The sequence below is a fragment of the Carassius auratus genome, chromosome 6 (assembly GCF_003368295.1).
Source record: "Carassius auratus strain Wakin chromosome 6, ASM336829v1, whole genome shotgun sequence".
Lineage (NCBI taxonomy): Eukaryota > Metazoa > Chordata > Actinopteri > Cypriniformes > Cyprinidae > Carassius > Carassius auratus.
In genome coordinates this window covers 20,387,208-20,413,754 of record NC_039248.1, presented here as the reverse complement: position 1 = coordinate 20,413,754, position 26,547 = coordinate 20,387,208, and the positions used below count along the sequence as shown (strand labels likewise).

The window sequence follows — 26,547 nt, the reverse complement described above, 5'->3', positions numbered from 1 at the left end:
TTATAAGTCTGCGATTCGCAGTAAAGCAAGAAAGAGGAAGAAGACGCATTATGCGCCGGCTGTTGAGAATGCGCTCAGGACAGTTCAGACATTGTGGTGAAAAATTATATGAATACTGATCAGTTTCTTCTTTGAAACCAATCGTTTCATGTCTTTACACATAAATGTATCGTCACGAGCCGCAGGGTTTACTTTGGTTTTGTTTGTGTATGTTTTTTTTTTTTTACTCAAAGGCATGATTCCCATTCACTTCCATTATATGTCTGACAGACTGCAACGGTTTGGTTTAATAATCTTTGTTTGTGTTTTATTGAAGAAACAAAGTCCCCTACATCTTGGATGCCCTGGCGGTAAGCAGATAACCATAACATTTTCATTTTTGGGTGAACTATCCCTTTAAGGAAAGATTTCAGTAGATATGCTGTTGTGAGCCCTTTCTTGCAGTCTAAACAACTACTGTTCTGTCACTTAAAGTTTACGATGATGTAACGAAAAACATAAACATGCAAAGTCTTATCCAGGTTTATCCCTGTTAGGAAAGAAATGTAATGAGCTGAGATGTAAGGCTCTCTCTCTCTCTCTCTCTCACACACACAAACACACAGACACGCACACACACACACACACACGCACACACAGAAAGAAATGTAATAAGCTGAGATCTAAGGCTCTCACACGCGCACACAAACACACACAAGGAGAAAAAGGAAACAGAGGAAGTAATTCCTGTCAAGACATATTTATTTTTTGGTTGATCTTTTTCACTGAAATGAAATCAAATAGACTAAAACAAACAAATTAAAAAAATCTAAATATTTTGACAGATAATTTGTGACACAGTATTTACATATTATGTTGCTCACAATGTTATTCAGAGGCCAGAAAGCTTAAAACAGAACCTCATGAACCAATACAATTGAAAATTGCTATTAGAATTCTGTAAGTCATCATCTTCATACGTTACAGAAACAAAATCTTTATCTTGTCAGTATTAAATGCAAGCAAAAATGTCTTGACTCCCTTTTCTATTACCATGAATTAGGCAGCAAGCTACAGTAGGTAAGAAATATGCATTTGAATTTTTTTTTTTAAATAAAAACCCATTTTGTTAATATTCGAAAATTATTTTACATATTATTTCTTATACACATACTTGAACAATTTGTGTACTTTTATTCAAGTCTAAATGCTTGACACCAGTGTGTACCACCAACCCAGGCAATGCAGTATGAGAATTCCATACAGAAAGTAAATAATTCCAAAAAAAAAAAAAGTAAATATTTGATTGATAAATATTCAAATATGGAACAGAAGCATATAGTTTCACAATTTCCCTTAAAAAGAACATATCATTATTAGAATCCATTACTCAGCAGACCTATTCCTATATAATCAGATTGCACATTCTCATTTATTGACATGTACCGTACGTATTGATTTAATTATCGATATAGACACATGGTCTTGCTCTGATAAAGGTACATGTAACCGTCGCAGAAGAGTCGCTTTGCCACACCTTCCATCTCTCGAGGCACTTGATTAGCCAGCTGAGCCAGAGGCATATGTAGGTACCGGCCAACCTCAGGACATGCTTGTACTTCTGGGATATTATAGCCATCACTTTCACCTACAAACAGGAAAGTGTATGATCAACATGTCCAAACCCAGTGTTAAAGGGATAGTTCACCCAAAAAATGAAAATTCTGCAATTAATTACTTGCCTTCATATCATTCCAAACCTGTAAGACCTTCGTTCATCTTCAGAACACAAATTAAGATGACCCTCTCATATACTGCAAGGATCCTTACACGATCAATGCTCAGAAAGGTAGCAAGGAGATCGTTAAAATTATTAATGTGTCATCAGGGTTCAACTGTAATATTATGAAGCTACGAGAGTATTTTTTGTGCGCAAAGAAAATTAAGATTTTATTCAACAATTATGCAACAACGTATGCTGTTCTGTGTCAACTGCACAGTAGACAGATACACTGTTTGCGTTGTTTACTCTTTGATCTGAATATAAGCAAGTTTATCTGAGCTAGACATGTTGCAAATGTTATTTCCATATATGATACTCTCCAAAATGCACTATAGGGTGATGCGGAGGAGACGAATTGTTGAATAAAGTTGTTATTTTTGTTTACTTTGCGCACAAAAAGTATTTTCGTAGCTTTGTTATATTACGGTTGAACCCCTGATGTCACGTGGATTATTTTAACAATCTCCTTGCTAAGTTTCTGAGCTTTGATCGTGTAAGGATCCTTGCTGTCTATGAGAGGGTCAGAGAGCTCTCGGAAGGCATCAAAAATATCTTAATTTGTGTTCCGAAGATGAACAAAGGTCTTACAGGTTTGGAACGACATGAGGGTGAGTAATTAATGACAGAATTTTTGAGAGAACTCTCCCTTTAAACTAAAACCAAGCACACATTTACTTACCAACACGGTCAGCCATACTATCAAAGAAGATCCAGTCAGTATCCTGAGGTCCATATTTGACAAAAGAGACATAGTGGCTGGTCTCTATACACAGCACAGCAAACAGCTCGAGTTTCTCCCGTGGAGGAGTGCGGCGATCTGACCCTGAACTCTGTGAGTAAGAGAAGCCCTGAGGAAGAAGCAGGGTGCTGGGTTTGTGGTATTGACGCTGCTGGTGAAAGTGCACCTACACAAACATATCAGTTCACAGATGAACATATTATGTTGCATTGAAATGTAAGAAATATATAAATAAGTTAATGATTTCTGATATATACAGTACATGATTTACTTTTCTGTGCATAAGCCCTTTTAATAATTAGTCTAATAATTTAACAATAATAAAGCCTGTGAAAATACCCTTAAGAAAGGACTGAATGTATGCATTATAATTTATACAGAATATTATGATAAATGCAGAATGCATATTTAACACCCTACCTGAGTTGAACATTCTCCACAGAAATATTTGAATCCTGTATCACTAAACGTTTTGTCTCTGAAGCACTCGGCACACTCACAAGTTGCTAGCTGACCACACAACACACACTGCTGAGGACCTAATGAGCAAGTACATATATAACACAAACCTCAGGTGACTTATTAGAGCACAGAAATAGAGGGAAACACATTACTAGGAAAACCCGGAGACATTTAAGACAAGTTACCATCCGCGAGAAGACCTGTGATGTCCAGTTCTGTAGAAGGAATGATTTTTGGAAACATTTTGAAACTCTTCCCTGAGCGAGGCATAGTAAGAATCAGGCAGGAAGGCACCTGGAGGCATGAAGAAATAAATGCTCAGAGTAACAACTAGATCATACAATGACTTTTGCATGTATATTTTTCATCCATTTCTTGATATTAAGAAAAACACATACAGGATGTATATTCATTCGGGTCGCTCCAGAAATATTTAGGTATAGAGAAACAGTACCATCTGCAGGTCATTCATGAAATGTCCAATCAAAACGATTACCTCTGACAGTTTGAGACTGTTGCTGTAAAATGAATGTTCCAGTAGCTGCTGAACTGTCGGCAGGACTAAATGGTGGTTATAATCCATAAAGATTTGGTAGTAGTAACAACTTTGCAATTTTTGTGAGCCTCCTGCTTGGCTGCTAAAGATAGATAAAGTGATAAACATATATTAATGCATCAACTCCAAAATATTTGATAAACAAGAAGGCATCCTACTAAAATGCCAAGACATATTTAGCAGAAGTGACCTCTGAAAAATTAAGGGTAGGAATCAAAAATATAGATTCTTCTTCTAAAAAAAAAAAAAAAACCAACAAAAAAAAAAAAAAACATACAAATATTTTTCATGATGTTCAGTTTCACTACAGTTTTTTTCTTATGTCAATTGTCTGACTTTTCAAAGAGATCAAGGTGTATTTTATTTATGTGTGTGTTTGTGTGTGTGTGTGTGTCTGTGTGTGTGTGTGTGTATGAGTTAAATGGTATAGTAGTTAGGATCAATTATGTGGTACTTCTTCAAATTTTCTAAGAATAAACAATGGAGTCATGAAGGAACTAGAAAAGCTAAATTCCTTAAGATTCCTGTCCCTACTGACAAATAAAAACAATAAATATTTTCCTACCAGAGTATGAGTGGCGGATCCAGCAAGAAAATCTCCTGCATGATCAGAGAGAGGAACTCCTCGGGATCTGCACACATCAGGAAAAACACTATGCTTATTACAGTTCTATAAAACAGCCAAGAAATCTTTTATAGATAATGAGATCTAAATAATTTGTGGAAACAGCTGTATAATATTTGGGATCTGCGTTTTGATGACTTGTAGAGAAATGTAAAGTTGGACATTTTTCTTTAATATTCTGTTTGAAACTTGACATCGTTAACAAAGCTGAATCTGGCTATGACATCAAGGAGATAGGATACCCTTCTCATCTGTGGTGTAAGTGGGGCAGTGTTCCCGTTTCTGTAATTGTTTCCGAAGATTCATCACACTGTGCTCTGATACAAAACCTTGTCTGTAAATTAGGAGAGAAAATTAGGCTGTTTAAGCTCTCCTATTTGTGCATATGTACACAATAAGTTTAATTGAAATGTCTGCTTAGCATGACTTTCTAATGTAAATTTTAAAAGGTAATACAAAGAAAAATAAGGGCCACAATCTCACTTGCGGAGAGGGTTAACAATGTTCTTTAGCAGGATAGTTTGAATGGTTTTATATTCTGTAGTCTTAAAAAGCAGAGAATCCAGAACTGATGAACAGGAAAACACACTGGACAAATAGAAAAATCAGAAATAAGATCATGCAATATTACTGAACAGTTGATGAATGCATGTTAAAGAAAAAAAATCTTATACAGGAAATATAATTTAATATACATTATCATACATTATAATACAACATATATTAAAACTCCATGTAAACCATGTCTAAAGTGAGTTCTAACCTGAACAGGGCAGAGTCCATATAACAGGAGTTGCAGTGACCCTGAATGCCTTTCATCTTACCAATCAGTCGGTTTGAAACATCTTCGGTTCTAATAGGTGGCACATTTTCCTGTTCCTCAGATAACATTGCCTCATCATTATCTGTCACAGAGAAGAAGAATGAGGCACATAAGGAACGATGTGCAAGTTCCACTACAGTAGGTGGCAACATAATATTGGTTGGTGTTATCTACCTGTCCATGGTAAAGTTTCACTTTCTGCTAATAAACACACACTCACTTTAAATGCAGTACAATGTACTTTCACAAAAAACATATCTTTATCATGTATATTATATTTATATATCTTTATTTCTTACCAGACTGTCCATTGAACAGCTTCTTCTTTACAGCAGAAAAGCGATCATCAGGCCGACAAGATGAGAGTTTCACAAATAAACCACAGTGAGGAGCACAGTTAAAGTACCGTTGTCCTTTATATGTTCCATCACTCACGCCGGCACTGCTCTCCTCCTAAGAAAAAATACATATATTACAGTCTTAGTTTAACAAATGGTGAAACTGGCTTTTAGTTTAATTTCATTTCAAAACAACAGGAATTTCTGAAAGATTACAACAGTTGAACTGGTATTTAGAGAACCTACCAGTTCCAGTCCAGCGGTCATCCCAGGGAAATCGGGTAACTGGCCAATCCAGCGGACAATACCATAAATTATTGTTTTACCCAGAAACTGCACTAGGGAGCCAACAGTGATTTCATCAGAATCAGCACTACCCCCCATCCCTGGGCCCCGAGAAGTGTCAATTTTTTCAGTTTCATCTGGTCACAAGAAAAACAAAACAAAATATATTTTATATATATATATATATATATATATAACATAAAATATAACAATAACATTGTTTGCATGAGTGTCCAAACCCAAATGCTTATGCTAACGTTGACCTATGTGTTTTTCTGTGCTATAAATACACATAAAACATGCAGCAACGCATGCATACAGTATGTTACCTTTATTTAACAGCTCTTCTTTAATTACACAATCCAATGGGATCCATCTCTCTCCTCCTTGCTTCCCCTCTTCATCCTTATCCTGAGAAGAGGAACATTTTAGAAAAGTATTCTTACTTAATGTAACATTGCACAATAGCTTGCCTTTGTGTTATTATACCTTAATCTGTATACTGCCTTGTTTTTCTTGTACAAACATATATGTAATATGCTTTTTAAAGATCTGTAATTTTCTTTTAATTTACATTTAGTTAACATAATTTATGGTTATAAATATGTTTCAAAGTGCACGTTTTTGCCAACAATACCATCATTGTTTCTGTAAATCACGGAAACATAACTTTGTGAAAACGGTGAGATAACATGCATATTACATGTTTGCATAGTGTTTCTTTACAAAGTGACATTACCAACTATTGGCATGGCCTGGATAAATACAGTGTTTATGTCATTTTTATGGATCTCTGTGAATGGGGATAATTTTGACGATGTTATCATCTGTATTCAAAAAATACAAGGGAAAAACTTTTCTTTAGCAAAACTTTAGTAAATCATTATCTTAAAAACATACCCTAAGACACAGAACAATATTCTGCAGCTAATATTTATGTAAACATCATGCATCATGCTACCAATCCAATCCAGAGAAATTAAAATAAATAAATAAATTCACCCAAAAATACAATTTATGTCAATATTTATTATTATTATTATTTTTATTTTTTTTGTTCAGTGGAACACAAAAGGTGAAATCCTTAACAATTCCCCCCTCTTTGTTCAACTTAAAGAAACTTTTATAAACTTAGAATCACTTTGAGTAAAATAATTTTTAATAACTCTAAGAAGTCAGTACTCACAGTAGATATGAGAACCATTTTGCCATCTTGGTGGTCCTTTATATCCATAACCATGCCATGGTGAGCATTTTTGTCACCAAAAAAGGTTACTCTGTCTCCAGCTTTGAGAGGCTCAGTAGACGTCATGGACAGGGGAGATTGAGTATGTAGAGGGGGTGCTGAAGGTTTATGATCAACTGGTTTGATTCTTGTAAAAGGGGCAAAAATGCCTGAGTTTTTAGAACATGAGAAGTATGTTTTGTGGAAGTAGGAACCATCATTTTGGCCTTTTCCTTTATCTTCCCCCTTAGAAAAAAAAAGAATGTAAGCCTTATACAACCACATTATGCTTAGTGTGGTTGTTTGTATTATTCTACATATGCTCTCTCTTCAACAATACTACAGAAACAATCTTACTCATGCAAACAGGTGACTCACCTGCAGTTCCACCCCGAAGAAGACTCCTGTTATAGGATCAGAAATATGAGATGTGAGTCTGCCAATGTATCGAATCACACCTTTGAACCACTGCCCTTTATATTCCACGAGAACCTGACAGCCTTCAGACAGTTTTGAAGCCTTTTCTAAAGCCTCAGGATTTTTCAGGGCCAAGAGTCGGTCATCACTGGACTCAAGAGCCATCAGTAGTTCTGCTTCTCTGCGTAACAATGGCTGCAGAAGAACTTTATCAAGGCGTGTATCACTTAATTTTCCCATACAAACTACAGGTAAAATGTCTGTTTGTCTTTTTTGCCATTCATTATATCGTTGCTTATCTATGAAGCATATTTCACCAGCGGTTATGTACCCATTTGGTGAAGGCGGCTTTGCAGTTATGATGAAGTATAACTTGTTGTCAGCTGAAGCCATTTGTTGAAAATGTCTCTTTGAAAACTGAAGTACGTCAGGCTTTCAGGTTGACACAAGTGTTTCCACTGTGGGCATAGGCCTATAGCATTGGAGTAATGCTACTTGCTCACTTCCTCTGAGTAATGTATATTCCTCTTCGTCATTTAAATACCTTCAAATTAAAAACGTAAACAATTTAAAACAACTGCGCTGGTAACTAGGAAGAGCTGCGTAACGTTAGATAGCCTCTGTAAGACAGTGAACAAAAAAATGTGAAATTAAGTTTTTAAATAAGTTAAATTCCAATCTCAAGCGGATTCATAAAATTATCATTTCTAATTAAATTGAGCAAACATTCGATATAATTATGGTCATCTTACTTACCTATGTCAGTAACGTTAGTACTTTCGATTTCTGCAACCTAAACTGAAACTGTTAGAACTCAAAACTGTCAGCCTTTTTCCAAATACATAAACCTAAAAGGATGTTAGAATACAGATAATGATGTGATTATCATAAGGTTATAATGCTTCTCTAAATTAAACTACTCTCCAGCCATAGCTACTGTCGGTCTGTTAAGATTCAAACAACCAGAAGTAGTTCAGCTCAAAACCGAAACTTTAGAATCGTCTGTTGAGAAGCGGATCGTGATTGGATGTTGCCTGTACACGTAATCACAGGCTTCGTCGCGGTTTTATGACATCTGTGTTTTGGATTAAAGATGGCTGAACGTGAAGCGCTGAAAAGAGAAATAGAGGAATTGCAAAGTAAGTGTGCCTTCTTTATTTATATGGCGATCTTCTAGTGTAATTCAACAATGGTTTTAAGCCCTTTTCAAAATCCTACGTTCGTTATTTGTCACATTTACCTTGTGAATGAACTATTCAGTAACACCATGGCTGACTTATCCGATATTCACTAATTTGAGGATGTTTATATGTTTGTAATTTCTAAATTAACGCGGTTTGTTCGTTTTCATTTTGTTCTCGTTGTTAGTAACTTAGTGTCTTTTGCTGGTTGCTGTAGAGCAGGTTCAGCAATAAACAATGAGGAAATTACAGTGTAAGAAATGATCCACATTGTTATTTATGTACATTTTGAATGCCTCTGTTCGTTTATCTCTTATATCAATTTGGTATATTTGATAATATTATATTCTAGATCCTTTCTTAGTAGCTATTGAATAACTAATATAAACATATTTTGATTTAAAAAAAAAAAATCCATTTAGGGTTAAACAAAAATTATTTCCAGAATCTCCAAACTTTGAAACAAATTAGATAAATTAGATCGTGACAATCTTAAGGTTAAAACCTGTAAGGAGATGGGGACCAGACCAGAACAAATTCATATTTTGTTTCTAAAACAGCGCTTATTGTTTTAAGATATGCACATAATTTATAATATTTGTTTATGATTACAGATACCTTGCATTTGTTTTTATAGTTAACTGCTGTATTCTAACTATTTAGATTTGTATTTGTTCCACTTAGTTAAAAGTCAAAAGATTTTAAATAAAAATTTTCTGACACTGTTGTTAAGAGATTCTGTCAAGGGTTTAACATTAATAAGACTATCTCTGTTCACAAGGGGTATCTCATCTTATTATTATTATTATTATTATATTTAATGATAATATTTTTTCTATCAACGTTGCATTTACTGAAGTCTATTTCACTCAATTTCAAATAATCAGGTCAGACCAGATTAGTCTCACCTTAACCTTACATGCTGCTTCTTTACTTTGCAGACCTCATTAATGACTATAAAAGTACTCATGGAGACGTTCCCTCAAGTTCTACCCAGTGGGGTCATGCCAGACATGGCTCAAGGAGGGGCCGGGGCCAGAGTCGGGGTCATGCCTCACACTACACAAAGTCATATTCATCACTGCCACAACCGAATGTGCCTCATTCTTCTGGCAGCTGGAGGAAAACATACTCACTTAACAACCAGACCAACAGGACAGTTGGGAGCCATGTGTCTCATCCAGCTGTGGACCACCTGAACCAGCCTCACCATCACATCAATACATCTGGTGATACTGCTACTGGGAATAGTGCTGGACCTTTTGGAATCAACAGTGTTTTATTAAAAAAGTTGAAAGCTGAACAATCCACGGATAAATCTACAACATCTTCACTTAATGTCCAAAGTGAGGCTTCAAAGGAGAGGAAGAGTAAAGCAAGTGAAAAAAGGACTGTCCTTATACCTTCAACCGGAAAAGACGATCATGGCTGCTCATCTACCAGTACACTAACTGACTCTGCTTCAACATCTGACCCTGAAATGAAGCTAAAACCAACTTTGAAATCATCCTCAGCTGTGAACAATCCCTCTATCCCTTCATCTGTCAAACCTTCAGCTCCAGTTCAAGTCAAACCACACCTTTCCACTGCTGCCTTATCCAACAGGACTGTTGTAATGCCAACATTCAATCGAGATTGTGCTATGGCTTCTTCTGCCTCCTCTAACCTTCAGTCTCAGGCTTCCTTGAGTCCCACAAAGCTTCAGCTTAAGCTAGACTCAACTCAGTCATGTGTAGACTCGCCATGTCAAAAGAAATCTCGATTTACTTGGGTGAAAAACCAAGAGAAGGTAAACATAAAAAGCTCACCTAAGCCAGTGACTTCTGGATCCTCTCCTGTTACAGCCACTGTCAAACGAGTCGCCAGCTCCAATAAGAAGGTGACTCGCAAGCCTAATCTTTCCCTCGGAGCTCCTAAGACCTCAAAGTACACCTGGGTGTCTTCGTCTTGCTCCTTGTCAACAGCTGGGAAAGCAAATGCTTTAACGAAAACGACACACAAGCCCCTTTCACCCAAATCTCTTAAAGTCTCTGTAAGGATATCTCAAGGTGGACTGGAGGTACCGATGAAAGAAAAGAGATGTGCCACAACCTTAACAAGTTTATCAAAAAAGACTAAAGCTACAGGTGCCTCCACATCCCATGCTGACCATGCCAGCCGGTATCGCTGGAAAGCGGCTGGACAAAACGCAACAGCAAATGCATCTAGCTCAATTTCTAGGACTACCCATAAAGGCACGGTCTATCAATGGACAGCTAACAAGAATGGTCAGAAGGGGGAAAAAGTATTTGCTCGGTCCTCAAACCCCACCTATATTAACCCTACTACCAGCCCACATTCAGCTGGTGCTTTCAAGCTCCGGAGTCGAACCAAAATCATCAGAAGATCTGCTAGCAGGTGAGAGTTCTGCTTTAAGATTGTGATGTGTATATACCATTTTAGGGATGCACCGATATTAGAATTCTGGCCAACATCATCATCATGGTATGGCCAAAATATATATTTTTTTATACAATTTTATATAAAATAGGCCGATGTATTTTTTCCTCTTGCAGGAGTAGTTATCTGTCCTGTTATGAAAGGAATGATAACAGATAACAGTCCTTGCCTGACATGTTGAAATACAAGATGTTTTATTAGTGGAATTATTAAACACAAGAAAGTTTAAAAAATGTGTATTTGTGTTAAATATCAAGACATGGGATCATGCTAACATAGACAATTCTAAAATTGAAAAAAATAAAATAAAATAAACAAATAAATCTAAAACATGGAAATGTCCTGAAACATGTTTCATCATAAACTGTAGAAACCCAGTATATTATATGACCTCTTTAAAGTGTCATAGGTTGTGTGTGGAAATATCGTTCTCAAACGCTCCTCTAGATGGCAGCAAAAATTTCCTTGAATTTCCTTTGCATGTCAATCAAACAAAGCAAGCATTTACTTTTTATTGACTTCTATAACATACTTAAAAAAAAAATATATATATATATATATATATATATATATATATATATATATATATATATATTATTCTTGCAGCATTTCATGTAAGTTGTATGTATGTCTATATACAGTCCCTCCTTCGAGAGAAGATACAGCCCCGTTGTGCAAACTTTAAGGAGCCGGTATTCGTTGTGTAGACGGACACACACTCAGGTGAAGAGTCCAACCAATACCAGGCCCAAAGTGCTGGTTTCATTTGGCAGACACAAGCTCCGCCGTCTCTCTCTCACCTCCACCTCACTCGGGACCTCAAGATCAGGTGAGTAACTATGACTGCACATTCACAAAAGGCTTTGCAACTCTCAAAACACAATGCAACTCTACCTCTGCCTTTTTAAATGAACTGATTGTTTTCACCCCCTCTCTGACTAATTGGTTTAATTAGTTATCAACACAAAACGGTCTCTGGAATATTAATTATCGTGGCTTTGTATTCCTTGGAGAGAGGTTGAGGTAGGCTGTATGGTCCCTTGGAAACACAAAACTGCAGGAGAGATGAACAGTACACTGGGTACTGTCATGAAAATAAACTTACAGTAGATGAAATCATGGAAATCTTCCTGTCAGACTTGGCTGTACTGACTAGATCTGTGGTACATGAAGTGCCCTCACATTACAGCCTAACCCTGTAATTTTATACTCCTTTTTTTCTATTCATATTTTTTACATGTTCTGATATGTAATTTTAAATAATTTAATATATATCATTTTGAATCCCACATTTGTCTTTATTGATAAGAATGCATGTTGCAATATTTTGTTTATGCTTTTATTATTCTTACATCTTAATTATTCTTATGTCTTATACATTTTGAGGCTGGAATACACTACATAAATTTTGCCCAAATATTTGGCTTGTTTTGTGCGATCAGAGTTCACAGATTTCACACAAAAAAAAGAAGCATAGTGCATGATTTAGACAGGTTTTTTTTTTTTTTTTTTTTTTTTTGTAGACCATGATTTTAATTGGAAGCACTTTTTCTTCCAAAAAAAAAATTAAAATAAGTTAAGGGTAACTATGTCATTCTGTCATTCAAGTTTACATATCTCAGTTGATTTTACAATTATGACATTTTCTCAGCGATTGCAAGTTACTAAGGCAGAATTGTAAGGTTCAGAATATCCAATTCTGAAAAAAATACAAATAAATGAGGAATCGGACTTTATATATATTGCAGTAGTATAAACCCTATTTTAAATCTCACAATTCTGACTTTTTTGAGTTTTATAACACAAGTTGTTTTCATTTTTAATGCATATTCTATCAACAAAGCACACATTTCTGTGTTCGAAACAATGTGAAAGTCTAGTAGTGTGTGATCCTCAGTAGAGGGTGACACGGGAGTGGATTTTCCCGTCCCAATCCCATGAAAAAACTGGGGGAAAATCTCGTCCTGTCCCAATCCCGGAAGAATAACTCTCGTTCCCACTCACTCCTGGGTTATATTTTTTTTGGCTGGAATCTGTCAGTTACAGTAAAAAAAATAAAAAAAATAAAATACAATAGGCTACAGGCACAGCATGCCTTTAAATGTATATATTTTTATTTTTTATTTTAATGAATTGAAAGCCATCTTAAACAATGAACAATGTGCATTGCACACACATTACATTTCATGTAAATCATCCATGCTAACCCACACGTTTTAAATTTTTTGTTTTTGTATTTTTTTTCATTTGAAAGTAGACATTTCACTCTCTATAGATTGTTATGTCTATAGATTAGGGTTGTCACTTTTGAGAAAAATCTAATTCGAACGGATATTGAATATCATGCAATGTATTCGAATATATTCAAATATCTATGTGCACGCCCCCCCGCGCATGTTTTTATGCGCGGGGGGGCGTGCACATAGATATTCGAATATATTCGAATACATTGCATTATATTCGATATCCGTTCGAATTAGATTTTTCTCAAAAGTGACAACCCTAATCTAAAAAAAACACCGTAGCCTAATGGAGATTCAATCACAAATGTATTAACAGTATGTCATAAACAGGACAATCTGGATTATTATTTTTTTTAACTTAATGTTTGAAACAGCATGTTATCAACTTATATGAAGTGCCACTATGCATATCCCACAACATTAGGCTAAATGGAAAAAAAAGAAAAAGAAAAAAAAACGATTCAGAACAGGCACAAACAATAACGTGACAACTTAAACAGCAGCAGGAGTAAGACATATAGCCTAGCCTAATTCATTTCTTAATATTGTTTGCAAGAAACACCAGTCTATCAACTTGATCTGGATTAAGTGCGGCTCTCTTTTTATTTACAATGTTCCCCACGGTGAAGAACACGCGTTCGGAGCGCACGGACGTGCCTGACTACTAGCTTTTATTCGGTTGATTTGGTCATGAGCCTACACTACAATACGTCTAGAGTGCCCTCTACTGGATAAGATGGCAAAGAATAAAATAAAAAAACAAACGGTCTAATCATAGACTGTAAAAAATGCGCTATATGTAGCATTTTAAAAACCGTTTCGAAGTTTAAAACGAGTTTAGAAGTTTCTCGCTCAAGTTCACATGACCCAGACATCTTGTTTGCATGAACTATTTTACAGAAATACAGTCTTTCGTTGTTACTTTGAGTGCACACAAATAGACCTAAACGGATTCGAAAGATTTATTACTTTTATCTTTATGACCAAAAATGATGTATAATGTATTTTAACAACAATTTCCATCTGCACTCCGAGCATTTAATAATCACTCCGCTCCGCACTCACTGATACCAGAAACACCGCTCTGCCTTCACTCCGTGGATAAAGTATTTCAGTATGTTTGAATTTCAATGTTATGTTCATAATATAGCCTATATTAAAATAAAATAAAAATTAATGAATAAAATAATTGGAGAGTTTCAAAGTGGATAAGGCTATTGTGTGCAAACTTTTTTCCTACAAAACGCCAAACTAATAACGTTGTCAACAAGCATTAAAAGGTATATTTGTTTGTGGTATAATAATTTTATCAGTTGTAATAATTTTGATGAAAATATCTGTACATTTTCATCAGTTATTTTATCTACAGATCGATGCATTTCTTACAGATTTCTGCTCATTCAAAATCAGGTACAGATGAAGTAGCACTGTAAGATTACTTTTTTTATGCATTATAGCGAAAGCGACTTGCATATGTATGTGCTGAATCTGTTTAAATCATGTTTTAACCCAAAAATATTCAGTTAAAGGAACAGACAAACTCCTTGAGAACTAGCCTTTAACTTCCCGCTCGGTTATTGCAGAGATGAACCATCTAAAAGCACATGTTAATGAGAGAGTAACTCTAGTGCTGATTTAACACTGCTGTGTGTGAATGCATGTGTTGTTGAAACAGGCACCAGAACTGCAGCTGATAGAATGAGCGCTGTAGCACGATACTACGATATTTCTTCAAAAGCAGATCGTGGAGCAATTTTTATCGTCCACGGTCAAAAATTGTCATATCGCACACCACCAGTTTATAGTTTATTAAAATAAAAAGTAGGCTATATTTGTGTATAAAGTTGGGGATCAAAGTTAATCCCCGGTCCCACCCACTCCCGCTGACATTTTTTCCTGTCCTGTCCCAATCCCATCATTAATAGTGATTTTGTTCCAAGGGAATCCCCAAAAAATGTCAGCCTCTAATCTTTAGTCATAGTGTATGATGCCCAGTTTGTCCTTTGTAGCCATTTACATACATTGGAATGACATTTTATTAGTTGAACAATTGGTATGTTGTTAAACATACCAGCCCACTGAACACCCTGTACTTCTATCTCTCACAGCCTCATTTTTATTCCCGTTAAAAATAAAAATTAAACATTGCGATACTCTGACTCAGGTCTATTGGATGTTATAATCGGATCCAAAATGGTACTCAAATGGAGCGGCATTTACTACACAGAGCTGTAGTTTGCTGACAAGCTGCGCTGTATCGCGTTCGCAACCGAATGCGATTCATCTGCGATTATGACGTGATATTGCGCAGCGAACTACATATTTGTATACTAAATGTCGCTCCATTTGAAGACAGGTGATGGACATTTGCTACTAATCACAGAACCAGCTTTACTGACGTGACTCGCATGAGATGAATCATGCAGCCCTATAATGAAAGATCGTGAATTAAGTCTGTCGGCTGTGACTGTACACCCCCAATAGAGGGCAGCAAGTTCCCAACAGCCTGATTGGTTTAAGAGGGAGTAGGTTTGGGTGTGATGGCCCGTATCCGCTGGGAATAGGAGGAGTTAATTAATTGCCCAATCGGGCCGTGATGGTGTACATGTGCCGATAGCGGGTAATTTGCAGCAGTGGCATGCCGAATACAGCTACACTATCAAACCCTGCCAGCGCTCTCGCTCAGTAGATAAAAAGGAGCTAATGCGTAATTATCCCTTTGCAAATTGGATTGTTTTAACGAACTGGAGAATATAAGCCCAACCTGATGGAAAGCAATTACTGTTTTTACAGCCAGCTCCACCCCCTCCACCCCATCTCACTGTAATCACTTGCGCTCTGTTTCTGTGCACATTAGAGTAGCAGTATTACCATATAACTGCCTTCCTTTTGCATACCTGTAAATTACCTGTGTCACTTCCTACCAAGGTCTTGTAATAGGAAGTTCTGTCTTGTTCCAGCCAGGTGATGCTTCTTTGGGTTGGATGTGAAGAGCGAGGGGGCGAGCGTGAAAGACAGGGCGGGTGATGGAGGGGTTAGCCAGAGGGACTCTGTGCAGGAGATAAGAGTGGCTAATAAAGAGCAAATTGAATTAGTAATGAGGAGAAAGAGGGCAGCCACGTTAAAAACCAGCCACTAACTGCCTCTCCTCACTGCCATGGCCACCGCCGCGTGACATCTCTTAATTCCTTCTCTGATGAGTGCCCACCACATGTCTCTCTCTCTCTCCCTCCCTCTCTATCTGTTTACAGAGGCTGGTTGGTTATCTGTTGGGGGATTTAAAGGGGCATAAACCTAAGTGAGCAGTTAGGAGCGTAATGAATTGCGGGCAGGGGAGAAGCGCCTCAATAATCCCATAAAATAGATAAATGACAGAACACAATAGTGAGGAGATGAGAGGGGGAGAGAAAAGGAGAAGAGAGGAAATGAATGTCTCAATGGAATTTGGGCTTCGAATGCTTGAGGGTTCATAGACAAATGAAAGGCAACTTAGTGTCTTCACTCCCTACACAACAGCTTCATATATTTGTGGATGCATTTACATCCATAAGTGGTCTTCGCATGTGTTGCATTCATATTTTTTTTTTAGCTTTTCACAATCATGAACGATAGTTGCACAATCTTAATTTTTTTTCTTCTCTTGACATGAAAGATAATTAAAAATCAGTAGTTCATCAGTAATATCAAGCAACATTCAGGTTATATGAATGGTCACATATTTATTGACTGCAAGCTAACTAAAGATTTTGTGCTTAGGTTGTGTAAGTGATGTAGATTCACTGACAAATATGGGTTTTGAGTATTACTTATTTTTTTGTAATACTATTCTATAACTGTTCTAAACATGTTGACACGTACATGAAGCTTCTACTTCGCTTAAGCAAGCGATTACTTTTTGACTAACCAGTTACTCATGTACACTACTGTTAAAAAGTTCAGGGGCTCTATGATGATCATTCATTCATTCATTCTTAATTTATGGAAATGGGTGTGCTAAATTGATCAAAAGTGCACGTCTTATGACTGCTAAAAATGTAGCATTGCCATCATAAATAAATTTACATTTTAAAATATATTGAAATATATCAAATTTGATATTTTTTTATCAAACAAATGCACACTGGTGAGCATTAGAGATGGCTTAAAAGATTGTTTAAAATAATAATAATAATAATAATAACAAACATTTTGCCAATTGGTTCAGTTATTTTTTTTTCTTGGTTGCCTCCCTTGATACAAATTCCTGCTCCATATAACTATATTGACTATAATTGTCTTGTCACCCAACAGCATTGCATTCAGTAAGGACAAACAGAAAACTCAGGTGTTTGTTCATTTATTTATTTACTTATTAATTTTTTTGCAATTTAAAATTTGCTGAATTAAAAATCTAAATGCTTTTCTGGTGGACATTACTATAGAGGAATAAGTAGAATCTTTATATGAGTAATTTGACAGCCTGTGGCTTCAGATCTCCCCCTCATGCAAGTTTGTGTAGGCAGCTTCTCTCCCATGTGTTTAAGTGATTAACTTAAGGGAGAGTTGCTGTGGCTTTATTTGGCACAGCATGATGCATGCACACCTCCACCCTACCCCTCCCATTCCACACACACAAATACACAGTGTTCAGGTCAACGTTTTAACATCTCCTCTGCAAACGATTGGTATTTTAATGTGTAAATCAAAGACCAGCATGTATCTGTTTCAGCTCACGCGCATGCACATGGTGACCTGCTCATGGCAATGATATGGAAGGTTTACGATTAAGCTGGAGTCGGACACATCCCTCCTCTCGTAAATGCATACTAGCATAGTCATGTTACCACAATTCCAAAAACACGCCCATATACACACACACACCTTAGCCCTGACTATATCCATAGGGGTCCTATTACTGTACAATATTTGCACCTTTTTATTTGCCAATAAATCACTTGTCCGGTCTTTCACAGCTCTGATCTCGCTGTCATTTTCCACTCGATCTGATGGTGCCATCCCTCACCAGCTCACGTAATGTTTACACACATGCATACAGTAGCCACACACACGCAAGTTTCAACAGCAGCTAAATATAGTCTTGCAACATTATACTTTTAGGTTTTACTTTTTTGTATTTTATATGAAAAAACTTTAATGATCTTTTATCATTTATATCTTTAACTCACAAAATATCTTTACAATTTGGAGAACGTGTGCAGAGGTATTTTAATATATTCATAGCTGCAGTCTAATTCCCAGGATCCCTGCATAGTGTTCATTGCTCCCTATACAACAAGCAAGTGATATCTATAGAAGTTCAGGTCATTTGACAAAATTTGCTCAGGGGTATCAGTTAAGTTTAGCATGTATTATGTTCGTTGTGAAGTGCGGTGTAAGGAAGGTAATGTTTTATGAAGGGTTTGTATATGTTCATCCTGTATCATCTATTTTTTCCCCGATTTTTATCTTCATGCATTACATTCTGTCACTTTATATGTGCAAAGTATCTTTTCCATAGATTAACACAATGCCTCACCCCTCAGGGCAAAACCACACACTCGGTCAACGTGAATAAACATACACACATCCTGGCAACTAGGAGTTAAAAAAAGGCATACAGGCAGACTTTTGAATGGAATTTTATATATATAAAACTGCATTTATTTAATTTTTAAAATAACAAATAACAGTTTAAAATTATGTTTCCTATTTGAATATATTTTAAAATATAATTTCTGGGAAAAGCTGAATTTTCATCAGCTATTACTACAGTCATCAGTGTCAACTGATCCTTCAGAAATTATTTCTGGATTTTTTGATGAAAAAAAAATATATATATATATATATATTTCGTAACACTTTTTCTTTAGTCAGTTTAATTGCTGAATAAAAGTATCAATTTCTTTTAAAAGTATTAAATATACACCACAAGACAAAATAATAACTGAATTTATAAAAAATTACCCCATTCAAAAGATCCGCGTTGATATATATATGTGTGTGTGTGTGTGTGTATGCATACAAACTGGGAGGTGCTGGAGTGTACAGTAAATGAAATGGACTGCCAAACAAACTGCCAATTATTTTACACGCATTAGTGGTAGAATGCTGTTTTGTATTATGCAGATCAAATTATACCCCCCCCCCCCCCCCCCCCCCCCACTGGCAACCATACATGCATTGTAAATTATAGAGGTGACAGCCATTGCGTCAGTCTCCTTCTGCCCTCAAGAGTTCATTCCTTATGTGGTTTGTTTGTTTATTTTAGTTTAGTTCGTTTTTTTGCATCACTCGCTAGTTCACACTTTCTTTAGTTTCTGCCACTTTTTTTCACACCACCACTGCTCCCTCATCTGCTGGATCTAATTCCCAGCTCCTCCTCCCCATTTCCCATTCTTACATATTCCTCTGCCATATTGAGTAAGCATCCCAGCTCCAGTCCGGTAATAAATACCCTGTTTATGACAAATGTTTGTCGGCCGGCCCTAGTTTACTTGATCCACATGCCGTCCTGATACTACTGTAGGTTAGCATTGCGTGAAACTTTGTGCTGTATTATTGTTAGGTATAGATATGCAATTGTATTACAATTGCATGAATACAACACAAGTTTGTATGTAAAGAGAGAAAGCCATTAGGGAAAACAAGCACTATATTCCCTAAATGCTGGATTAATCAGAATGCAAAAGAAATAGGAGATATTTACGAAGGCCAGCACAGTGTCTTTACTTCTCTCAACTGTCACCCGAGATATGTTAGCTCTAAATACCACAATGCCACAGTGGTTTCATCAACTGCGTCAGTCACACTTGCACTCGCACGAGGTTGATCCTTAGTTTCTGGGACTAACATTCTGCTCATTCCACATCACTTTCTCAGGCCCTGAATGTCAAGCAGATGGGCCAACTTGTACTTTAATGGGGTGTTATCTCTCCCCTCCACCAGTGTCCACTGGATAAACATCCAACTACTCCAATTCATGCTCTGTACGGGTCCCGACACGCACACATCAACCTGTTGAAAATGTGTCAAGCAGGCCTGTCTTTGGGAGGACCACCCACCACCTGTTAACAGCTATTGTGTGTGTGTGTGGGGATGTTCAGTATATCTAAACTTGTCTGTCCTTCAGCTGTCTTTTGTCAGTTTCTTTCTGTCTCTCTGGTTGTTGTTGGTACAACTGCCAATTACTTTTACCATGTTCTCTCTAGATCCATTTATTTTACTTTACCAAAGGTGTCATCCACAGTCCAAGATTTTACAAGCTTTTGCAAGAACTAATGTATAAAAAAAACACATAAATGATACATTGAATTTAGTGCGATGTAAATGTAGTGTGATGTTTTTTATGCTCAAACAGCAACATTACAGGGTAACTTAAGTTGAAAAAGTGAAAAAGCATAATAGCACCCCTTTAAATTAATACTTCTATTCAGCAAGGACACGTTTAATTGGTACAAAGTTATAGTATAGACATTCATGATGTAATAATGCTGTAAGTCCTATTCGTTAAAAAAAAAACCTGATTGTAATAAGTAAATTTCTTGAACACTGAATTTATAGAATTAATATTTAGAATGATTTCTGAAGGATCTTGTGTCTGCTTCATCACATGATTAAATTAGAAAAAAATATTTAAATTGTAATAATATTTCACAACATTACTGTTTTTGACTGCACTTGTGTTCAAATTAACGGAGGTTTGGTGAGCATAAGAGAATTATTGTACAAACATCTTGCCAACCCCATTCCTTTAAATAAAAGTGTAGATACTATTTATTTATTTATTTGCTTGCCCGAATTGTATTATTTATTTAACGTTTAAACATGCACAGAAACATTTTTACAGTGGATTTTAACAAATATATATATATATATATATATATATATATATATATATATATATATATATATATATATATATATATAAAAAGAAATTAAATGTAAAACTGTATGAGAAATATTAATATTAATATTACAAAAAAAAAAAAAAATATATATATATATATATATATATATATATATATAAAGGATATTCAATAAATATTCAACAAATCTGAAGAAAGAAATTGGTTTATGTCATTTTGGCAATGGACAACATAGAATCTTTTTTAGCAGGGCAGCTTTTGTATATAAATAGATGTTTACAAATCATTTGGTCAGAATGTAGTAACATACCATGGTAATACCCAGCATACAACCACAGGACAACTGATCAACCTCAAACTCTTTAACGAAAAGACCCCTGTGCTCGACATGGATTCCCAGTGTGTAATTCGTGTACAGTCACTGACAGACGTAGAGAGACATTATCCAATGCTCTTGTGCCTTGCTTCTCTAACCCGGGCCTCTGGCTGCTCCCTTGTCAAACTGTCAGCTGGTCATAATTAAAGCTTCTCCCTGCTCGGCCTTGTGTGACACACCCAAGCAGCAACACAACTAACAGCCACCTGGCAGGCACACCCGTCCCCTGCGCTTATCTGTAAACCACATGAGACCACCTGCTGGTTAAGAGGAAGGAGATGTAGCCACTTAGTTTCAATGCAGCTTGAGATGTGTGTCTCCTATACACTTACAGGAAAATGTAGAAGTACAAGCAGAAATAGAAAATGTGTTTATTGTCAAACTGTTTGCACACATTTTCACATCGGAGCTAGTTTTGAGTTTGTGTGTTAAAGGGTTGATGTGTGAGATCATTTGTTGAGTGTTTGTGCCAGCAGTTGAAAGCTTAGTGATGAAAAGTGTAATCCAAACGCCAATGAAACGGGACACTGCACTTACACTCTTTCCTTCCCTGTTTTGGGGGTAAATGTTTTCTTGGTATCCTGAGGGGTCTCCGGTAACACACGGGGCAGAATAAATCAGAAACCTTAAACAAGACACACCTGCTAATTATTTAAGAACATACACATCATTTATCGCCTCCAACACATGCAATGTGTAGATATGTATTTGTCTGGGACTTGCAAACATGCTTGTCTTTACGATTTATTGGTATTTTTTCTGTCCAATTATAGCTTTACTTGACTAATTAATGTTGACATGTGTCAACATCTAGTTTCTGTAGTAATAAATCATTATTTACAATCACCCATATTACATACTTTTATTATTATTATTATTATTATTAGTATTATTATTATACATTTAATATTGTTATATGTAAATTTAAATAAATTGTTAATTAGAAATAAATAATTACCATTTTTTTCACCACTTACTATTTTTTTAAATGATAAATAAAAAATTTAATAATAATAATGATAATGTTTTAGAATTTTCAAACTGAATTTTTAGCTGCAGTATTTTAGAGCACACTGCTCCCCTTGTGTGGTTGTTATTCAAGTGTACTTTTTGGACACTGAACTCTGTTCCTTTTGCATCAACTTTGTCTTATGTAGCACAACATAAAGTTCACTTGGTTGTTTTAAGACCATGGCTAAGTTCCTACAAAAGGCATGTTATAATATTACCTCTTGCCCAAGACCTTTAAGTTTCCCTTTTCCAGTAATCTGATCTTAGGAGCCCCTCCCACGCACCCTTCATCTGTCCACACGGCGTGAAGTGTTACCATAATAATCACAGTAAATTGGCATTGCGTGGGAAGCAGACCATGCGATCTAAATCGAGTCAAACACATCCATAATGAGGTTTTTTGGCTCTCTCATAGAGTGGATTGGAGTGGGACAGGTTCATGGGGTTAAAGGTTTCTGACTGGAAGCAGGCAGAAAGAGGTCCTGGGTATTAAAACTAGTCTTTAGGCCTTACTTTAAACCAGTAAGACACTCCATTCTCTGGAGGAAAGCTGGTGTCACAAAGGTCATGTTTATAGGGGTGTTGTGCTTCCAGAAAAAGAGAGACATCATTCACTTGCTCTGGTTTTTTGAAACACTTTGCTAAACTGACTTTTTATGTTTTGTTTAGGTGTATTTTCTCTCTGTGTTGAAGACAAATTGATCACTTAGCCATTATTTCACAGTATTGATAATATCAGTATTATTATAAGCACTGTTCGCATTTGTACAATTGAAATATTTAGCTAAAAGCTGGAACATACACAATATTCTGCAGTCAGAGTTTACCTATTTCATGGATAATTGTGTATATTGAGCACAGTCTACTTGTTATATTTTTTTTTTCAAATATATTTTGATCTAATTTTAGAACACATTTTTATTTGTCATGATGCCCATTATAAATGTGTAACCATTTACAAAGTTGGCAAGTGTATGATGCTTATTTCTTTTTTTTTTTTCTTTTTTTTTTTTTTATCTGATTGGATTAGGTAGTGTATTCCTCACCTCTAGAATAATAAAAAAAAAAAAAAAAAAACTATTTTCTGCAGTTTATAATAAAATCACTTGTTCATTTATAGGATATGAGAGAATATGCCGATGGCTGTTGAAAGACAGGTGTATGAAGTAAGAAGATGAAGTGTAAGAATTAGGTAGACTGATGTGATTAATATCCATTTTTATTTTTGGCTGTTATGTGAGCCCACATATGTTCATATCATTTTTAGTAACCATATCCGAGAACAGTTTCAACACATTGCATTCAATAACAGGGTTTGGAGGTATAGCATAGCCATTCACACCACCTTCACTGGTGCAGTCTCACTCGGTTTTTAGCCTTTGATCTGCCTTGTTCACTCTGTCCAAGTAGTTACTAAGTTGCCAAGTTACTTTCCAAGTTGCTAATTACAAACCCAGAAGCACATGAAACTGTGACTATTACTGTAGGGCTAAAGTGTCATTTTCTGTTCCACTAGTAACAAAATGGATTTGCAGAATGTTTTTTTTTTTTTTTTTTTTTTTTAAACCTGCAACCACCTTCTTGTTCAATTCTCGTTCTCTCTCTCTCTCTGTATCTCTCTCTTTTATTTGCAGAAGACATTTGAGCTAAAGTTGATCAAGTTAAAGAGATAAAGTTTTCCGGTTTTCTTACACATTTTTATATAAAGTTAATATATTTATTCAGCAAGAATGCATTACTATATATATATATATATATATATATATATATATATATATATATATATATATATATATATATATATATATATATATATATATATATATATATATATATATATATATATATATATTCTTCTACTTCTATTTTAAATAAATGTTTCTATTCATTAAAGAAAACTGTAAAAAATGTCACTATATGTGGGACAATTGTACCAGTATTATACAGCACAACTGAAGGATAATGTGGCACTGAAGACTGGAGTAATTGCTGCTGAAAATTCAGCTTTATCATCACAGGAATAAATTGAATTTGAAAACTGATTAAAAAATAATTATAATTAAAATGATCCAGAATAAAATAAAATCCAAAATATTGTAAATCACCAATCCACAGTGCATGTGAAGAGGATGATTGACTTGTTTACGATAAACAAACTTGACCCTTTGGCCCAGAGCATTTTATAGAATAGCTTCATTTCATTGCATGTATGAATTACATGGCTTGTGGAAAAGAAAAATTCAAATCTAAACAATCAATATGAGGATGTCAATAAAACAACCACAGTTCAGTTCAAGCAGAGCTTGTGTTACTCTCATCGCCATCCATATGGGCTTGAATCAACTTCTGTGACCATAGACTAATAGTATATTTCTGTCCCTTCCTCTCCCTCTATCTTTACTTCTCTATGACGGAGTGATGAAATTCTCCTAATTAACTGGCTGGCTGTAGCTGTACACTGACCAGAGAGGCCATCCAGGGGCTAGAGTATACACATAACTCTCAAACCCACAGTCCGCTCCACCTGGCTCACAGCCCATGACGGAGGGGTGGACTGGGAAACCCGACCCTAATCACTCTCAACTTTCCTTTTCTGTCGAAGTGGCCCAGACATTGGAGCTGATGCTCTATTCTGAGCCTAAGAAGTAAGCCAGCAAACCATGCAGGCATCCCTTCATTCGCTTTTCCTTTTCCCTGCTTTTTTATATATATATATATATCTCACCTGGCCCATTTTCTGTCTGTTTTTTTTTTTTTTTTTTTTGGTTGTTTGCGAAGGGCTTTTTTGGCACAGCCCATAGTTTCGCTCCATCATATTCTTTTTCTATGCCTTCCCTCTCTCTCACTTGGACTTGATCTTTATTTTGCTCTCAAGGGAGCAGTTAAGTACCTTCAGGCCTCTCAGAGACTGCTGGCCACGATTGGCATGCAAGTTCCCCAGCTCAACACCCCATATCCAAGTAAGCTCCATAAACCCTGCACGCACACACACACACACACACACACAAGCTATCTTAGTCATCCCCGCAGGTGGCTGTCCAAATTTAAAACCGCAGGCTGTGTGTGTTATCCTGGGAAATGTGTGGGAGCTTGTTTAACACACAAAGCTCACAGACGGATGGACAGATGAGATCTGGGAAGTGAATGTTGTCAATGGAAGGCACCCAACTTTCTCTTTCACTTTCTCTCTATCCAGTCTTTTATTTTTGGTTTCTTTTGCTTTAGATTTTTACTTTTTTGAGGAGTTTTGTAAATATTTCATTCAGTGCAGGGATTCTCAACCCAGATTTTACATGGGACATCAAATTGCAACTCAACACAGTATTGTAATTATTGTACGCAATTAAACAAATATATTTTTTAAAGTGCCCCATCTACCTTTTCCCCTTAGTAACTCACGAGCGCCACCATGATGGATTATATCTTCTGTTTGGATTCTCTCATGCCACAGTAACAGCAATACACTTTTTAAATAAAATTATTTTCTGTACTGTACTGTAATAAAAAGTACTTTACCGCACCAGCAAATCTGTTCATCCATTTCAGCACTTAAGTTAAAATACTGTGAGTAAAATGATGTGTGCCTTATCATTTTGTGGACAAAATACACACTGATAAACGCTGCATGCGGTAGACCAATCACAACAGACTCTGTCATCTGACCAATCAGAGAAGAGTAGGCTCACAGAAAGGAGGGGTTTACAGAGACTGAATCTTAGAACTGCTTCAAACAAATCACTTTAGAATCATTGAAAAATGAGGAGATATTAAATGCATATTTTGAGAAAATAAAGGCATTTTTGAGCTCGCATGCATGTAAACCTTTTGTAGGAGACTCCCAAAACAATATTAGGAACCTTAAAAATGGCATAATAGGAGCACTTTAAAATCAAACATTGTAATTTATCACCTTGAAGTTATAAGCTCAATAACATGCAAATGTATTAACCGTTCATAACGATTGTCTGTGCCGATAGACATGTGGGCAGTACGCCAATGTAAAGTGCTGTTGCGCTACGGGCATCCCAAGTTCGAATCCCAGCTTGAGGACCTTTCCCGATCCTGCCCCCTTTTCTCTCCCATTTTGCTTCCTGTCAACTTTAAACTGTCCTGTCGCAATAAAATGGCAAAAAAATGAATAAAAAATAAAATAAATGTTGATATAACTGATGGACCAGTTTCGTTCTTAAATATCTTTTTATTTTCTTGATTTATCTCAAC

General features: G+C 36.0%; 2 protein-coding genes across 2 annotated transcripts in view; one reads left to right on the top strand and one right to left on the bottom strand.

The window, feature by feature from the left end:
• Positions 1–1,155: 1,155 nt before the first annotated feature.
• Positions 1,156–8,217, bottom strand: LOC113100470 (ubiquitin carboxyl-terminal hydrolase CYLD-like). The gene is made up of 15 exons (XM_026265208.1): positions 7,989–8,217; positions 7,194–7,776; positions 6,777–7,061; positions 5,920–6,001; positions 5,552–5,727; positions 5,267–5,420; positions 4,908–5,049; positions 4,628–4,732; positions 4,387–4,478; positions 4,085–4,151; positions 3,460–3,601; positions 3,149–3,257; positions 2,922–3,040; positions 2,442–2,667; positions 1,156–1,627 (listed from the first exon to the last, which is right to left on the bottom strand). The coding sequence occupies exons 2-15, from the start codon at positions 7,623–7,625 to the stop codon at positions 1,443–1,445; spliced, it is 2,316 nt and encodes a 771-aa protein (XP_026120993.1). The 5' UTR covers positions 7,626–7,776; positions 7,989–8,217; the 3' UTR covers positions 1,156–1,442.
• A 49-nt stretch (positions 8,218–8,266) lies between these two features.
• LOC113100460 (zinc finger CCCH domain-containing protein 3-like) overlaps positions 8,267–26,547 on the top strand; it is a 67,474-nt gene continuing 49,193 nt past the window's right edge. Inside the window, exons 1-3 of the mRNA XM_026265199.1 lie at positions 8,267–8,371; positions 9,355–10,810; positions 11,494–11,681. Of these exons, the coding sequence (XP_026120984.1) occupies positions 8,326–8,371; positions 9,355–10,810; positions 11,494–11,681 (1,690 nt within the window). The 5' untranslated portion in view covers positions 8,267–8,325. The remainder of the gene's footprint in view (positions 8,372–9,354; positions 10,811–11,493; positions 11,682–26,547) is intronic.

Coding starts and splice junctions, on each gene's coding strand:
- LOC113100470 (XM_026265208.1), bottom strand. CDS start 7,625: ATGGCTTCAGCTGACAACAAGTTATACTTCATCATAACTGCAAAGCCG. Junction 4,152..4,386: donor TTACACCACAGATGAGAAGG/GTATCCTATCTC, acceptor TGATGTGTGCAG/ATCCCGAGGAGTTCCTCTCT. Junction 2,668..2,921: donor GTGGAGAATGTTCAACTCAG/GTAGGGTGTTAA, acceptor ATGTTTGTGTAG/GTGCACTTTCACCAGCAGCG.